The sequence below is a fragment of the Artemia sp. Qi Xiang Cuo genome, chromosome 13, assembly GCF_049724085.1.
Source record: "Artemia sp. Qi Xiang Cuo chromosome 13, ASM4972408v1, whole genome shotgun sequence".
NCBI classification, from domain to species: domain Eukaryota; kingdom Metazoa; phylum Arthropoda; class Branchiopoda; order Anostraca; family Artemiidae; genus Artemia; species Artemia sp. Qi Xiang Cuo.
This window is the reverse complement of record NC_142806.1, coordinates 7,707,314-7,726,176: the sequence shown is the minus strand read 5'-3', so window position 1 is coordinate 7,726,176 and position 18,863 is coordinate 7,707,314. Positions and strand designations below refer to the sequence as shown.

The window sequence follows — 18,863 nt, the reverse complement described above, 5'->3', positions numbered from 1 at the left end:
AACCAGAAAGACTTGAGAATCCTGTAGTGATAGCGAATGTGCCGGCGGAAAGCCTTGAATCATGTGCCAAACAGAAGGAGTTTATCGAAAAGAACGGTGGAAAAGGACATATTCGCCAGATCACTCAACGAAAAGGTGGGTTAGTTGCCTTTCTCGATACGGCGGATTCAGCTCAAATCCTTGCAGACATGTTGAAAGAAAATGTCCGTGATGTCAAGGTTTCTTACCGGAAACCAAAGTTTTTAGCGGTGGCAAGATTCGTTCCTCCGGCAACCACAGAGGAAGAAATTATTGCTGCGAACTCCGAAGTTACGGAAGTCCACCGGTTCGGCACCTCTGGCACAGTGAAACTTGTATTTAAAGACTCGTTCGCGCGAGATCAGACAATTAAACGCGGAATATTTGTAGACTACACCCACTTCCGGGTTGAGGCCTATAAAGAGCTCCCCAAGAGATGTTTTAACTGTCAATCTTTCGAGCACCTCTCTAGTGCCTGCAGCAACGCTCCGAAGTGCTCTAAGTGCGCCGGTGCCCACGTCGCATCACGGACGTCCCCATGCACGTCCACCACAGTTAAATGTGCTCTATGCCCAGAAGGCCACAACACCCACCCCTCATACAGCATGAGATGCCCACTAGTTAGAAATGCTATGAAAAAGCCTACTACACCGAAATGACTTCTCTCTCCATCATTTGCCGAAATATCTATGGGCACAATTCAGTCAAACTAGACTACGTTAAAGAACTATGCCGTCAATTTAATGTTGTGTGCTTACAAGAACATTTACTCACCTCCGAAAATTTTGGTCTTTTCGAACAGTTGAATCAAAAAACTGTGTTCATGCATGAAGCAAAAAGGTCCTCAGTCCGCGGTCGACCTAGTGGGGGCACTGCTATCATAACGGACAGTTCGCTTGAATGTCAAAAGCTGGAATCGTGTGAGTTCTTCCTTGCTGTAGATTTTCCTGGCCCCGGGGGTTTTGTTCTGATCACGGTTTATCTACCAACAAACCTAAACACCCTCTCTTCCGAAAAACGGTTCTCGGAAGCTTGTGGCCGCCTCTCGCGCTTACTTATTAGGCTGGGCAATCGAAGAGTGCTAGTCTGCGGTGACTTTCAGTGCGACTTAACGAACCCATCAAATAAGCTCTCCGAAATCTTCTTCTCAGTAATCCCAGCTGGGTATGATCTCTGTGAAAAGACTGACACATATACGTACATCCATAATTCCGGTTCAACGACAAACATTGACCATGTGCTATGTAACTTCTCTCTAGGTGCTCCAGTCACCGTGGACTCTGAGCACACAGTAAGTGATCACCTTGGCTTGTGCTTTAAGGCTAACTTCTTCCTGTGTAGGCCGAATAAGCCCCAAATTTATGCTACCAAGACTGAGTGGAATAAAATAAACGCCGACCAGTATAAACAGACATGTGATGAGATTCTCGGAAAGATAAAAGTTCCCTTTCAGCTCTTGATGCATGGCTCGAGTGATTTGGTAGCACTAGACATTTATTTTACTGAGATTATACATGCAATGAAAACGGCTGAGCAGGCTTCTGTACCCACTCGCCGTTTTAAACCTGGAATCAGCAAGCCTGGCTGGAGTCGCTCTCCTAAAGTAAGGCAAGCCAAAGCTCGGGCTAATTTTTGGCTGAGATTATGGCGCGCTTGCGAGAGGCCGAGGTCAGGTGTAGTGTTTGAGCAGTTCCGCAACACGAAAAAAACTTATAATAAGGCTGTAAGTGATCTAAAAGCTGCCGAAGCCGAACTTGCTTCCCAAGAAGCAGCAAATAATCCTGTATATATGTGGAAGTCTTTTAGACAGTCTAAACCAGTGACAAACCCTGCTAGTAACATACCTGAGGAGCAGTGGGTAAAACACTATAGTGAAGTTTTTGGGATCAAACATGCCCAACTAACAACCGAAAGTGATAGTGAGCTCTCACGAGCTTTTGCGTCCCTCTTGTGCCAACGGAACTATTTTACCGTCTCAATAGGCGAAGTGCTCCAGGTTATTAAGCAGCTGAGAAAGGGCAAGGCTCCCGGGCACGACGGAATTGTGACTGAACACCTCCGCTGTGGCTCACCTCTGCTCATTGAGCACTTGACGCTGCTATATCAAATGTGCCTTGATTCTGGTGCAGTCCCTAAGTCGTTTGCCCTAGGTATTGTGTCTAACGTATTGAAGAAGGGAAAAAATCGTAACCTCTGCTCTAGCTATAGGCCTATAACAGTTTCTAGCACATTAAGCAAAGTGTTAGAGAGACTTCTGTTACCTGAGCTGTTACGAAAGTGTAAAATTGACAATCGACAATTCGGGTTCCGTCGCCACCTCGGTTGTGCATTTGCACATCGCCTTCTTACGCGTATAGTATCGAAAGCTCAGAATCAATCACGGACTCTTTTAATTTGTGCAGTAGATGTGTCCGCGGCGTTCGATTCGGTAATTCATTCAAAGTTAATTTTGAACCTGCTGCACCAAGGTGTGAACCCACATGTAGCGGCCGTCCTATGGCACTGGTATTCGAGTAGCCTTATCCGTGTTAAGTTGAGTAGTGAACTCCTGTCGAAACCGATTAAGCTTCACCGGGGACTGCGTCAAGGGTCGGTTTTAAGCCCTGTACTCTTCAATTCACTAACCTCGTCGGTAACAAAAAAGATTAACGGTGGTTTTAACACTGAATGTATGGATGTGAGCCTACTGTGCTACGCCGACGACATTTTACTGGTGAGCACATCGCTTTGTAACCTTCAAGCTAATATCGATCTCCTAAGTCGAGGTTATACTAATATTGGTCTGGTTATTAACCCTGCTAAAACAGAATTTCTTGTATTTGAACCCCCGCGTGCGCCGTCTGAAGTTGCCCGTCGCGAGGCTACCCGTGTTACCGTTGCAGGGCAAGTAGTACTTCCAAGCCGCAAGTTGAAGTACCTAGGTATCACATATGGAAGCGACCTCAGAAGCTCGCGTGCTCTTTTTGTTGACCAGGTTCTGTCGGGTTTTCGGTCTGGGTATGCTAAACTTGCAGCTCTGAAGTTTAAATTTACTAAGCATATCCTTGCTAGGCTGTATCGTGCCGTCGCTCTTCCCTTTGCTCACTACATCTCACCCGTTTGGCATTGGCTATCGAATTCGGATATGTTGCGAATCCGTTCAGGCTTTTGCAAATATTTAAAGTTTCTGCTTGGTCTGCCACTTTACCTCCGTAACACTGGTCTGCTAGAAAAGTATCATATACCTGATCCTGTTGAGTTCATGCCGAATTTTGAAAAACAAGCTCTCGTGAAACACAGGGCACTATTATTTGATTTCCCAGCGACTTTCTTGCTTGATAGTTGAAGTGTGATTTGTTTGTATTTAGTAGATTATTATGTTCGGTTGATTTGTTTTCGTCTTTATTTTCTCTTTTCTTTTGTTTTGCTCCGCTTCTTCATGTTTCTTTTTTATAAGCGGGTTTGTAATAAATTATTATTATACCATTTTCAAATAGTTGAGAGTCATGATCTAGGGTTTTCATTGTCAACTCGTACAATGTTCTATAGGATTTATCAAAAGATAGATTGTAGAGTGGGATGCCGTTTACTTTGCACACAAGAGATGAAAGTCCAAAAATCTCGACTTTATGTGGGCATTCAGTCCATGATCCTACTGCACTGGCACTTTTTACAAATGCCAAAGCCAATTTCGAGGGGATTTCGCCATTGATAAAGGATGAATCGGTGAAGGTGCGTGAGCCCATTGTAATATGACACTGATTGTTGATTGTATGAGGAACAAGTAGTTTAATGTTGTTGCCATTGGCTCTCAGTTTTTCCACGCCCAAAGCAACAGAACTCATGACCTGTTGTTTACGTTCATGTAGTATTGCAGAGGTGAGGGAGAGACATACATCAGGATTACCAGCAAGTTCTTTTTTCAATATGGAATTAGAGGGTGCAAGCGTTAGTTTTATATCCACTTTAACATTGGGCGGCAGCCATTGGGGTATATTAAATATTTCATGATATATATATATATAATACCTGACAATATATATATATATATATATATATATATATATATATATATATATATATATGGACTCTTAGTCTCCTTTCAAATGAATAGGAGTTCAGCTTCTGAGCGATAAAAAAATTATTTGATATAATTGGTAAGTGCTCGCATTGCCTATGCAATTACTTGAGGCTATACAGCGGGTAGCTAAACCCAGTATTCCTCAAGAGCCCCCCCCCCAGGCTCCCAAAGAGCCCCAGACCTCAAAGACTCCCCGGGCTCCCAAAGGCTCTCGAAGCCTCAAAGACCCCCCCCGTGCCCCCAAAGGCCCCCCCCCCCGAGCCCTTCCATTTCTCCCACCAAAGAGGATGCGCTAAGGTTTATTCTCTTTTCATATCGGTTGTCAAATAGACTATCTGGCACTAAAAAGAAGGGGGTAGAACGAGCTCTCTCTTATAAGGTGCAATCGTTTACTATAACTGATGAATATTACTAATAAGGATCCTTTCATACTGGAGATAACACGAACAAGACAAACAGTCTTACAACCCAAGCCTTGTAAGCCCGTGGCTACCAGCCGATACAGTTTGCACTTTCGACACTATTTTGTGTCTGATTTTAGTAAATAAGTGACAATGAAGAGTAATTATTTAAATTATATTGTCTCTTAATTTAACTGTTAATTTAATTCCTGTTATTTGACATAATAAATTCGTATCGTATCACACCATATCGAATATCACTAATAACGCTGAAGCAGAAATTCTTGTATTTTTCTTATTCATCTTCGCATTGAGACGATACTCGATTACAGGTTCTTAGCAGCTATCGAACAGGAAGAAGATAAAGCCGAGGTATTTTATAATCTTATTAAATCTACTAGTAGGAAGGTTAATAAGGATATATACACAGAGACATTAATGGGGGGGGGGGATTTTGAAAATACTTATTGACTGCATTCTGCTTGAAAAATAACTATTTTGTATTTTCATTGAAAAATTCATATTGTCCACTGCCCCCCATAAGTTTTAGGAAATATATCTGACCCTCCACTCCAACTTTTTCATGAATTGATACCATTTCTCATACGTAAATCAGAACAAGACGAAATCTAATCAGGAAGCTTGAAGCTATGGAATCCATAAGACAACTATTAAACCAAGTAAGACAGGGCTTTAAAGATTTTAAACAGTAAGTCTTTAAAAAGTCGAATGTTCATTGAGAACAGCACTATTAATAAAAAAAAGATGCAGAAATGTAGTGTAAGATAAGCACTGATAATTTCAAACACCCAGTGTAGGAAAGGAGTTTAAAGAAATATAGGAACAGCATAGGAGTCAGTAAATAGTGAAACCTCTATCATATTAGGGCGAAGAACGAGCGTTTGCAGTTGCATTGCCCTTTGCAGCTTGGTGTTGCCCTTTGGAGCTCTAAGTAGTTGTATTTATAAAGGTCTACAAAAGAAGTAGCCCAATGTCCAATCTCCCCTTTGAAAAATATATAACTGTTTTGACACCCCTGGTCATTGGTGAACAGTTCTGCATAATCACCTTATATACTGAAAGTACCGTTTTCTCACAACTATTTTTTTAAACAATGAAAAACTTTAGCGTAAAGAGCGAGGCATTGAGGAGGGTACAGCCCCTTTCATATACGGAATAATTTCTGTTCGTTTTAAGTTTTAATGTCGCTCCTTACTTTCAGTTAAAAATTACTTGTTTTTTTTTATTTAAATACGGGTTTTTCATTGTGTCTTTCCCGTTTGACTGTAGCTTCTCTTGTTGGACTTCTTTAGAGTGGCCCTGATAATGCGAAAGTACAGTTTTATCTTTATAATCCTTTTGGTGCCTGCTAAGTAAAAGGTCGCTAGCCGAACGTCCAAAAATAATCGTTGTCTATCGCTAGTTTCAATTACTAGCTCTAACTAAAAAGTAATATTTATAAAAAAAGATGAATTTTGGAAAATTAATTTTTACAAAATAATAGAATTCGAAAAAAATATATTTTGTATCTTTATTTAAAATTGAAGAAAACGTCCCTGTCCCGCTTACGTTTTCGTGAATAGGCGCCCCTACTGAAAGACCTAACTGTGTTCGATCCTTGATCAGATTTTACAATTTCGTCATTTTCTTGTTGGATGATGTTACCTGCGGGTTTTAGCAAAGTATAACAATTATCTGTTTTTATCTCTACACTAAAAGACGTGGATGATTTTGCTTTCCTTGCTACTTATCGCCTTCAAGTCCGTATCCGCAAGGGGGGGTACCAGGTCTGCAACCCCATTTAAAATTTTTGTCTGTGTCTTAAAACTGCATACAAAAAAAATTTTGATGCTTTTTATTGTAACCCCCCCTCCCAAACGAAAATCCTTGTTGCGCCTTCGTAGCCATGTAAGATCAATTGAAATATGTCGGATTTTTTCTTTTTCTGTTTTCTTTAATTTAGTGTCATCCCCACTTTGCGTTCGAAATTAATAGACACATCCAGCAATCAAGACTATTTTTACTCAGGTATCCTGACACTAGCCCTATTCATATTGTATTCATTAAGAATATTTATATGTCAATAGGTAGAATAATTGATTATTTAGCTTGCAATTCTATTCTGGTAAGTCTCTAGCCCCTCGCAAAGGAATCAATTTTTAGATAGAAAATCTTATTTAGTATTATTAATCTTCACACTCAATGCAAAACCTATTTTATGCTTAAAATTAATATTTTAGAAGAATGGAGGTATATGATAAGAATTTCTTCGGTTCGAATTGCCTTTGAAACAGATATTCTATATTCATAAAATAGTAACAATTGGTTTTGGCTATTTTTGGATAAGTATAAGCTGAAAATGAAATTTCACTAAAATTATACGTCACAGAATCATTCCCTTAGTATGATTGCTTAGGTGTTGCTGGGTAACCGATGGCCACATAAACGACGATGTTAAGCGGAAACGTCTACCTCTGAGTGTGATACAGACCGGATCTGGTTTGTGCTGGAATCTGGTCATTGAGGATCGTTCTTGGCCGTTACTATTACGGCTGGGATGAGGTATATGTAGTCCGAGTGGTTGGAAATTTCATTTACGATGGAGCCATTTTAATTGTACAAATTAATACTATACATTCGCTTGGAGGGGGGGTGGGGGTTAGGATTACCACCGTAAGTAGGACCCTACTAGTTCTAGTGAAAAAGAATTCTAGTTAATTAGAGGATGTAGTAAATGTTCCGAAATTTGGTAAAAAGACATGATAGATAGTAAACAAAACTTTTTTTATTCTCCACGAATTCAGGGGAAAAAATTATTGTAAACATATGCAACTTACAATTTTTGCTTGTCTGTCTCAGACCAATAATCTGTCCCAATAATGTGTCTCAGACAGACAAGCAGTCGCCTATTTTCATAAACAGACACTTCCAGCGTCTAAAGGTCGACAAAATCAGCTTTCTGTGTATCAAATCTTACCAACTAAAAATGAAGCTATAATGACACTTGGATTTGTGATGATTGGGAATCTATTGGAATCAAAACAAAAACCAACCACCCAAGGTGATTAGGTGAATTCTCCTCAGTTTGAAAATTTTTATTGAGGAAAAAGGAGCCTGCTGAGAGAAATTATAACTAAGTAGAAATGTAACATTATATATATATATATATATATATATATATATATATATATATATATATATATATATATATATATATATATATATATATATATATACATATATATACAGGGGTGGCAAGGGGGGCGGTTGCCCCCCCCTCAATAATGTGGAGAAGAAAAATTATACATCCCATGCGCTTTGACTATCCAGATATGGACCCCTCTGTGCCCCCTCCCCCCCAAAAAAATTGCTGGAGATTCGAAAAGAGAAAAAAAAGAGAAAAGGAAAAGAGAAAAAAATAATAAAAGGAAAAGAGAAAAAAATAAGAGAAAAAAAAAAAGACTGTGAAAATCGTATTTATTATCCTCCTATAGTAAAAATCGATGCTTGATGGTGCGCGCGCGGCATAGCCGCACGCGCAAAAATTTTTTTTGAGCATTTAGTAAAAACAGATGCAATCTAGTAATTTTTTTCTCTCCAATTTAGTAAATTCTTTCAGGTCAGGGTGGCAACCCTGGTGGGGGATGTTGAATGTTGCCAAATGTGGTACAATTATACCAATTTCGTATTTATTATCTCTACTGGTTCAATTTAGTACAATCCTAGAAAATATGGTACCTTTTATAAAATTGTGGTACAATTCCGTGTTTTTTTACCTGTGTCTGTAGGCTACTCTTTGATCTACTAATATTTTATTTCACCCTGATCTGTTCGGCATAGACAAGATAAGGGACAGACAAGCAGTCACCTATATCCTTTTTTCGTAAACAGACGCTTCTTTTCCGGTAACCAAAGGTCGACAAAAACATCTTTCTGTGTATCAATATCAAGTTTACCGATTGAAAATGAAGGTATAATGACACTTGGATTCGTGATGGTTTGGAATCTAGTGGAATAAAAACAAAATCAACCACCCAAGTGGGAAATCTCCTCAGTTTGAAAATTTGTATTAAGGAAAAAGGAGCTTGCTGAGAGAATATATATATATATATATATATATATATATATATATATATATATATATATATATATATATATATATATATATATATATATATATATATATATATATATATATATATATATATATTCTCTCAGCAAGCTCCTTTTTCCTTAATACAAATTTTCAAACTGAGGAGATTCACCTAATCACCTTGGGTGGGTGGTTTTTGTTTTGATTCCAATAGATTCCCAATCATCACAAATCCAAGTGTCATTATAGCTTCATTTTTAGTTGGTAAGATTTGATACACAGAAAGCTGATTTTGTCGACCTTTAGACGCTGGAAGTGTCTGTTTAGGAAAATAGGCGACTGCTTGTCTGTCTGAGACACATTATTGGGACAGATTATTGGTCTGAGACAGACAAGCAAAAATTGTAAGTTGCATATGTTTACAATTATTTATTCCCCTGAATTCGTGAGAATAAAAAAAGTTTTGTTTACTCTCTATCATGTATTTTTACCAAATTTCGGAACATTTACTAGTCCTCTAATTAACTCGAATTCTTTTTCACTAGTAATAGTAAGATCCTACTTACGGTGGCAATCCTCCCCCCCACCCCCACCCCCAAGCGAATGTTTAGTATTAATTTGTACAACTAAAATGGCTCCATCGTAAATGAAATTTCCAACCACTCGGACTACATCTACCTCATTCCAGCCGTAATAATAACAGCCAACAACGATCCTCAATGACCAGAGTCCAGCACAAACTAGATCTAGTCAGTTTTCCACTCAAAGATAAACGTTTCCGCTTATCATCGTGGTTTATAGGGCAATCGTTTACCCAGCTAAACCTAGGCAATCATACTACAGGAATGATTCTGTGAAGTATGATCTTAACTTATTTTCCTTTTCAGCTTTTACTTATACAAAAATAGCCAAAACCCATTGTTACTATTTTATGAATATACAATAGCTGTATCAAAAGCAATTTGAGTCAGAAAAAAATTCTTATAGTATACCTCCATTGTTCTAAAATTTTAATTTTAAGCTTAAAACAGGTTTTGCATTGAGACTTAACAAAAATATTACTAAATAAGATTTTCTATCTAAAAATTGATTCCTTTGCGAGGGGCTAGAGACTTACCAGAATAGAATTGCAAGCTAAATACTCAATTATTCTACCTATTGACATATAACTAGTCTTAATGAATACAATATGAATAGGTCTAGTGTCAGGAAAACTTAGTAAAAATAGTCTTAATTGCTGGATGTAACTATTAATTACGAACGCAAAGTGGGGATGACACTAAATTAAAAAAAAAAGAATAAGAAAAAATCCGCCACATTTCAATTGATCTTATATGGCTATGAAGTAGCAACAAGGATTTTCGTTTGGGAGGGGGGGGGGGTTCACAAAAAAAGAAAAAAATTTTTTCTTTTTATGCCGTTTAACGAAAACTACAAAAATTCTTATGTGGGTGTAAGACCGGGTACCCCCCCCCCTGCGGAGACGGCCGTGATGGCGATACGTCTACCGGACAGTAAAATCATCAATGTCTTTTAGTGTAGAGCTAAAAAAAGATAGTTTTTATACTTTTCTAAAACCCGCAGGCAACATCAACCAACAAGAAAATGACGAAATTGTAAAATCTGATCAAGGATCGAACCCAGTTCGGTTTGTCAGGCGGGGCGTCCATTCACGAAAACGGAAGCGGGACAGGGACATTTCCTTAAGTTATAAATAAATATAAAAAATATATTTTTGTAGAATTCTATTATTTTTTAAAAATAAATTTTCCAAAAGTTTTCTGTTTTTATAATTCTTACTTTTTAGTTAGAGCTAGTAATTGAAACTAGCGGTAGACAACGATTATTTTTGGACGTTCGGCTAGCGACCTTTTACTTAGCAGGCACCAAAAGGATTATAAAGATAAAACGGTACTTTCGCATTATCAGGGCTCCTCTAAAGAAGTCCAACAAGAGATGCTACAGTCAAACGGGAAAGACACAATGAAAAACCCGTCTTTAAATAAAAAAACAAGTAATTTTTAACTGAAAGTAAGGAGCGACATTAAAACTTAAAACGAACAGAAATTATTCCGTATATGAAAGGGGCTGTACCCTCCTCAATACCTCGCTCTTTACGCTAAAGTTTTTCATTGTTTAAAAAAATAGTTGTGAGAAAACGGTACTTTCAGTATATAAGGTGATTATGCAGAACTGTTCACCAATGACCAGGGGTGTCAAAACAGTTCTATATTTTTCAAAGGGGAGATTGGACATAGGGCTACTTCTTTTGTAGACCTTTATAAATACAACTACTTAGAGCTCCAAAGGGCAACACCAAGCTGCAAAGGGCAATGCAACTGCACACGCTCGTTCTTCGCCCTAATATGATAGAGGGTTCACTATTTACTGACTCCTATGCTGTTCCTATATTTCTTTAAACTCCTTTCCTACACTGGGTGTTTGAAATTATCAGTGCTTATCTTACAATAAATTTATGCATTTTTTTTTTATTAATAGTGCTGTTCTCAATGAACATTCGACTTTTTAAAGACTTACTGTTTAAAATCTTTAAAGCCATGTCTTACTTGGTTTAATAGTTGTCTTATGGATTCCATAGCTTCAAGCTTCCTGATTAGATTTCGTCTTTTTCTGATTTACGTATGAGAAATGGTATCAATTCATGAAAAAGTTAGAGTGGAGGGTCAGATATATTTCCTAAAACTTATGGGGGGCAGTGGACAATATGAATTTTTCGATGAAAATACCAAATAGTTATTTTTCAGGCAGAATGCAGTCACTAAGTATTTTCAAAACCCCCCCCCCAATTAATGTCTCTGTGTATATTTCCTTATTAACCTTCCTACTAGTAGATTTAAAAAGATTAGAAAATACCTCGGCTTTATCTTCTTCCTGTTCGATAGCTGCTAAGAACCTGTAATCGAGTATCGTCTCAATGCGAAGATGAATAAGAAAAATACAAGAATTTCTGCTTCAGCGTTATTAGTGATATTCGATATGGTGCGATACGATACGAATTTATTATGTCAAATAACAGGAATTAAATTAACAGTTAAATTAAGAGACAATATAATTTAAATAATTACTCTTCATTGTCACTTATTTACTAAAATGAGACACAAAATAGTGTCGAAAATGCAAACTGTATCGGCTGGTAGCCACGGGCTTACAAGGCTTGGGTTGTAAGACTGTTCGTCTTGTTCGTGTTATCTCCAATATGAAAGGATCCATATTAGTAATATTTATCAGTTATAATAAACGATTGCACCTTATAAGACAGAGCTCTGTCTACCCCCTTCTTTGTAATGCCAGATAGTCTATTCGTCAACCGATATGAAAAGAGAATAAACCTTAGCGCATCCTCTTTGGTGGGAGAAATGGAAGGGCTCGGGGGGGGGCCTTTGGGGGCACGGGGGGGGGTCTTTGAGGCTTCGAGAGCCTTTGGGAGCCCGGGGAGTCTTTGAGGTCTGGGGCTCTTTGGGAGCCTGGGGGGGGGGGGCTCTTGAGGAATACTGGGTTTAGCTACCCGCTGTATAACACTGTATGGATCACACTGTATGGATCACAAACCTTGGATGTGAAGGAAGATTTGTTTTGTGAGGAAGAATTAGCGACACTACTAAAAGGGTTAAAAAATAATAAGGCTTCAGGTGTTGATAGTGTGGTAAATGAGTTTCTTAAATATGGGGGCTCCGAGGTTTGAAATAAGTTACTGAAGATTATGAACATGATTTCAGAAAAAGGGGAAGTACCTAAAGATTTTAAGAAAACTCTAATCGAACCACTGTGTAAGAAAGGTGATAACAGTGAGTGTGATAACTATCGAGGAATTAGTCTGATCTCACAAGGTAGCAAATTACTTAGTAATATGGTACACTGAGAGATGCTGTCAAGGGTGGATCCAGGATGTTTTTTTTTGGGGGGGGGGAGGGGGGGCAAAAGCGGTTGAGTCGATAAATTTGCGGTAGGAGCAAGTAAGTATAATTAACGCAAACTTGGGCTAATTAAGTAAATTACACTACTTTAGAGGTGCCCCCTTCCCCCCTGGATCCACCACTGGATGCTGTAGACAAAGTTTTAAGAGAAGAACAGTGTGGTCTTAGAAAAGGTAGAGGATGTTTCGACGAAATTTTCACTCTTAGGTTAATAATTGAGAAGTGCCTGAGTTGTCAAACACCTTTGATCCTCAGTCTTATAGATTATTAGGAAGCTGTTCGATTCTATTGATAGAAGAGCATTAGCAAAGGTGTTATCCTTGCATGGTATACCAGACAAATGCATTAAAGTGATTAGTGCTATGTAAGGGAATAACACTGCTGCGGTTAAGGTAGGAAATGCCGTTAGCAGCTGGTTTTGTATTAAATCAGGAGTTAAGCAGGGTTGATGGAAGCAGGGAAAAACATATTCCCATAATATAAATTTTCCTCTAAAGTCGATTCTGATATTTGTAGCGCTTTATCTATTAGCACTTTAGAAAAAAAGCTTCTAAAGTAAAATTTTGGAAAATTTTGAGTTTGGGGGGAAGGTTCAAAAACATCTTGCCATAATATAAATTATCCGCTAAAGTCGATTCTGATATTTGTAGTGCTCTATCTATTAGCACTTTAGATATATTTAAAAAAGCTTCTAAAGTCAAATTTTGTAAAATTTTGAGTTTGGGGGGGAAGGGGGGGGGATTTCAAAAACATCTTCCCATAATATAAATTATCCTCTAAACTCGATTCTGATGTTTTTAGCGCTCTATGTGTTTTTATGCACAGTTTCATGTTCAAACATCACTTGTGCTTTGCATTTCAAAGGCTTTACCCCCGTTTAATTTGACCAAAAAAAGAATCTCTTTGTCAAGGAAACCCTTGCCGCTATCCATAAACATGTCGTCGCCTGAAAGCAGTTTTGCCGAATCTGTTTTTCCAAAAACGGGAGAAAAACGAGTTTGAAAATTTTGACATTTGTATCTTAGAATCGGCAATAGCTAGAGCGTTGAATTTTGTTTCAAAATTAAGAAGAAAAATCGCTTATATCGTTGTGCTTATTTTTATTGGTCGAAGGTGAGCTTTTCCTGAGATAAAACGGAATGAATATCAGTTTCGGCAAAACCGCCTGAAAATTTCGGAACATAGGTAAGATATGGCAAAACGGAATCGGCTCAGCATGAATTAGAAATGCAACTTTCGGCAAAACATATTTCATCTCATAGAGAAACTTTAATGTCGACAATTAACTGGGAGTTTTACAATAAAATGTAACAAAAGATCAGTGGGAGGTCTCACATAGCAACAAGCTTCTTGGAATTTCTGGTTTTAATTTTCGGAGTATTAACGGAAGAGGCTGCTTCGGGACACGCTGTGATTTCAGCTGAAGTACTAGGTACCTCAGCTCTGTTACAACTTCTAATAAGACTTTTCACATATGTCACATCTAATGCTGGCATGAAACGGTAAAGCGATTCTACGTCTTTTATTTTTGCTGTTGGCAACTCAACTACTGTACTAGAACTCAACTAGGTACTGTACAACTCAACTAGGTACAGGAGGCAGCAACCTTTCCACAACATTCACTGCTGACACATTGGGCAATGGTCTCCTTGGCCTAGTCTCTGGTGTAATCAGCGCTACAGAAGGAGTAGTATCCACAAGCGAAGTTTCGTAGAACACCCTTTTGCATAGTCCTTGCTTAAACTATAGCAATTTCACCTTTGAAAATGGTACTAAGCTATATTGATAGTATTTGAACGTTTTGGCGTAATCAAAAACTTCTGCTTGTCATTTGAATAATGACAAACGGGTCACGGAGCCAAACAATCAAAAGCTTTTTTGTCAAGTCTAGTAGCGAAAAGACTTCCTTGTGCTTCAAAGACCTTTCAATGACGCTGTGAACAGCATCAACCTCCTGAATCGTGGAGTGGCCAGGCTCAGAATACTTCATCGTTATACTCTGGACCTGTGAATGCTTCTTCAGGATGTCTCGCTTCATGTAGCTCATTATTTGATTACGACTTTGAGGCACACATGAATCTGACCATGTAACCAACTTTCTGATGTCAGGATAGGTAGTAAAAACCTTATCAAGGATAGCACGAAGACCACTGGCAATATTATTTCCACTTCAACCAGCAAGACATTCTGACCACAAACAACAATAAAGTTTCTTGATTAGCTCTCCTGTCTGTCTGCGAAAGGTAAGAATTGCAGTTAAGTTAAAGCAAGTGATCTTCCTTTTGTAAAAAAAAAAAAATGTACGGAAAATCCCTCTTTGGCAAAGAAAAAACTTTTCCAGACAAAAAACAATACGGGGTAATCCGAAGCCCTGTCTTTATCTCTTTCTTCTTTGCTTTCTAGTTTTCCTTTCATATGTTTTGCTTGAGAGGTTTTGGCCTCCTCAGATAATTCAGTACCATTTTGTTCAGCCACCTTTTTTTCGGTCGCGTTCAGCAAATCAGCAACTTTCGGCAAAACGGACCATGCTATAATCCCGTATGCGATTCGGCAAAACCGCTTTAAAAAAATCGAAAAATATGCGATTCGGCAAAGGAGAACTGTAAAATACAGGCAGTTAGAGACGTCTTACAGCATTGTGAATTAGACCATTTGAAAGGAGATTTTTTTTTACACAAGATGGCGTTTGTAACTCAGTTTCGCCAAAAATTGTTATTTTCGGCAAAACCGCTTTCAGGCGACGATGTGGTATTAATAATTTCAGATAATGCGCATGCAAAAGGTTGTTTTGAAATTGTCCCTCTTGCTAACAGGATTAAACATAGATGCTTTTAGACTTGAAAAAAGACAGCACACTTTATTTTTTATAATGGGAAAAAGGGGATTTTGAACGAAAAGAAGTATTTCTAATGAATTAAACTCGTAAACCGCGGGGCAGAGGGGGGATGGGATTTACAGACTGGAAAAAAGAGCGTATTTTACGTTTTCTAGTGACTATAATCATCATATTGTAGAGTTTGTGTTGTTGGGAGGGGGGGCTATGCCTCCTGAAATTTGAATTTACTGGAGGGGTGGTAAAATTATTCTATTTGGAAATAAATTAAGAAAATTTACTAAACTTTACTCACATTATAAATCGAAGTTGGCATAGCTTCAAAGTCAATAATATATAGTGTATTATCCATGGTATGTTAAAACATTACGGAAATTTAATCGTAATGCAAAATACAAATATCTCAAGGACGAATGGAAATCACTCTTTTTTATTTGAATCAAATCATCAATCAAGTTATCGTATACTTAGCAACCTCCGCTGTCTCTGATTGGCCCTAAAAAACGGATGTTGCCTCAAAAACCACTCTGGTTGTGTTATATAATCTCGACTATACTCTCAAAACATGTTAGACCACTTTATAAGTTTGGCAGCTTTTTTAAAATGTGCACGTGAAACCAATGTGTATATTCTTGTGCAATTGACATCAATAGCAAAAAAATCAGTCTGATTGTGTTATACAATCTCAAGTATACTCTCAAAACATGTTTGACCACTTTATAGGTTTGCACACTTTTTTGCACCGTGCACGTGAAGCTACGCTGTATATTCATGTACATGCTAGAGATAAGACAAATTACGCAACCACCCGTGATATTGCACTGTATATTCATGCCTCAGGCTTGTGGTCATGAAAATACACTGTGTATTCATGAATTTGTGAAACTGTATACACTATTACTTCTGATTAGCAAAGTTTTTGAGTTAGTTTTATTAAAGTATCTGGAGTCTTGTAACCAAGGCCTGAATCAAATTGGGTTCCGTAAGGGGCTAAGCATGGATCATAGCCCTAAGGGGCTCATACCCTCCTTTCAAGAATAATATTCTTTTGTAAGCAATGGGATAGACTTTATACACTTGCGTTAGATTTTGCGGCGGCGTATAATTTAATTATCCATTCTTGGGCTATGACTACGCTTCTGAAGAATAATGTCCCACTACCAGTAGTTTTGGTTTAAAAAAAGTGGTATGGCTCCTCTCGTATTTGTATTAAGGGGAAGAATCAGTTTAGTGATTATAATGTTAAGTTACTTAGGGGGCTGAGGCAAGGAAGCATTATTTCTCCTTGGATTTTCAATATTACTGTTTCGGGGCTATTTCATCAAATTCAGTTGACTTTTAGTTATGGTAAAGGTTATGTTCTGTCGTGGATTGCTTACGAAGATGATTTACTCCTTTTGAGTCGATCACTTCAGTCACTTCAACAAAATGTAGATTTTTTAGCAAAGGTTTTTAGTGAGCATGGACTTCGTTTTCGCCCTGAAAAGTGTCAGTTTTTAATTCTTGGCCCTAAGGCTAATCATCTCGTTAATTCAGAAATTTCTGTTTGTATTTATGATAGCATTTTAAAAACTTTGGAATCTTTTTTATATCTTGGTGTGCCTTATGGACCAACTTTAGCTCTATGCTATGCTTCTATTTCTAAAGCAGTTAAAAGTAGAATAGCGTCTAGTTTCGGGGCAGTAATTTGTCTTCGCGATCTTCTTTCTCGGATATCTCTGGCTCGGGAACATAATACTGTCTCTTTGCCTCAAATTTTAATTTTTTCATCGCTTCTCCCGTTTTTTAGAATTAGTAATATCGCGCATGTAAAAACCACATTTTTTAATTTTGCAATGCTCCTTTGCCGCTTTTCTAGATCTGAATCAAATACTTTTTTAATGAATACATATAAAATAAAAAACCCTGTTGATGTTTTGGAGAAAAAGCAAAAGAAAGTTTTATCGAAATTACCTCTTTTTTCTCATAATCTATATAAAGCTGCGTATGAAGCTTAATTAATTTTTTTTTAATTATTATTTTTTTTTATTTATGAATTATTGAATTAAGTGTTAATTTGTGAAGTGTTAATTTATTATTTATTGAATGAAGTGTTAATTTGTGTGGTGAGTTTGATTGAAGGCCTTTGCGTACTTGTTGTTATACAGTTTAAAAGAATTTTATGCCTGTTGATTAGCGGTTAATTATTTTTTTTTACTCTTCGTATTCGGAGGAAATAAAAAGTTTGAATTGAATTGAATTGTACCCCCTAGAACAAAGTCAATAAAAATGATCCATATTATTAATGGGGTAGAGCGCAAACCTGCTTTACTCCTGAGATAGTACGAAACCAGCTACTAACCTCATTTCCTACTTTAAGCAATGCTATTTCCATACACAGCGATAATTACTTTAGTGTATTTATCTGCAATACATTGCAAGGATAGGACCTTCGCTAAAGCTATTCTGAATAACTAACATTCTATTATTAATACCTTTTCAACATAAACAAGACTTGGCATCTTCCTTATTCATCATAAGCCTTACTGCCTGTCTGTGCATCCCATCCTTCTGTCCTGAGTAAATAAATTGTATCACCTAATTTTGTTCCTCCTACCCTTGGGATATGTGTTCTGAAACTCCTAATAATTCCAGTTTTAAGCTTTTAACGTTGTAACATTCCAGTTTTCATATTCTTTAAATCATTATGGCCTTAGGAAAAGAAATAGGCCCAGAACCAATGCAAGAAGGGAGTATCACATCTTCTCAAGTATACAGGAAGTGCATAGAACCAGACATCAAGAAGTTCATGAGAACTCCAATTGGATGGAGGCTTTGTGGAATCCCAGGCCTGTCTTGGTCAAAACACGGTTTTCGACTCTTAGCGATGATTTTCTATTAACAAGGGTCAAAATCCCGCAGTGTCAATCTCAAGTCTATTACCTCTAACCGAAAAACCAACAAAGAGAAAAATTTCAGTGAAAAAAAAAACAACAAACGAGACTGCGGCCAGTGGAGAGAAAATAAACGAAAAATGTAAAACAACGCTGATATTTCACCTGTATCCAAACAAGGCGTCTTCAGCACGGAAAAACACAAGAGGAACAAGATAAAAAACCAAGCTAAAACTAAAAACACAATAAAACCACCACCACCAAAAAAAAATATATACAATTGGCGCAAACTGATCCACGTAGGGAAAAAATGCTATTATAGAGTTACTTCAGTGAGAACACCAGAGTAACTGAGGAAAAAAAAAACTGGAAATTCCTTTAATTAATCTGTTGTGAAATAATCCTTTTATTGGCTATTATTGAAGCAAGTCGTTTTGTTCTAGCAGGTAAAATAGTCCACTGGTGATTATTTAAAATCTTAACTCCCTTATTGACTGTTGATTCACTATATATATACATATATATATATATATATATATATATATATATATATATATATATATATATATATATATATATATATATATATATATATATATATATATATATATATATATATATATATATATATATATATATATATATATATA

The 18,863-nt window shown here is 37.3% G+C and overlaps 1 protein-coding gene and 2 non-coding genes across 3 annotated transcripts; 2 read left to right on the top strand and 1 right to left on the bottom strand.

Annotated features, from left to right (window-relative positions):
- The first annotated feature begins 673 nt into the window (after positions 1–673).
- LOC148944893 (uncharacterized) lies at positions 674–18,221 on the top strand. Its single transcript, XM_089098885.1, has 2 exons — positions 674–2,939; positions 18,037–18,221. Exons 1-2 carry the CDS (start codon positions 674–676, stop codon positions 18,219–18,221), a joined length of 2,451 nt encoding a protein of 816 aa, XP_088955011.1.
- On the top strand, positions 6,852–7,061 carry LOC148944895 (small nucleolar RNA U3). Its single transcript, XR_016142788.1, has one exon. It is a non-coding gene; the product is annotated as a small nucleolar RNA U3 (small nucleolar RNA).
- LOC148944894 (small nucleolar RNA U3) lies at positions 9,231–9,440 on the bottom strand. The gene has a single exon (XR_016142787.1). It is a non-coding gene; the product is annotated as a small nucleolar RNA U3 (small nucleolar RNA).
- Positions 18,222–18,863: the final 642 nt, after the last annotated feature.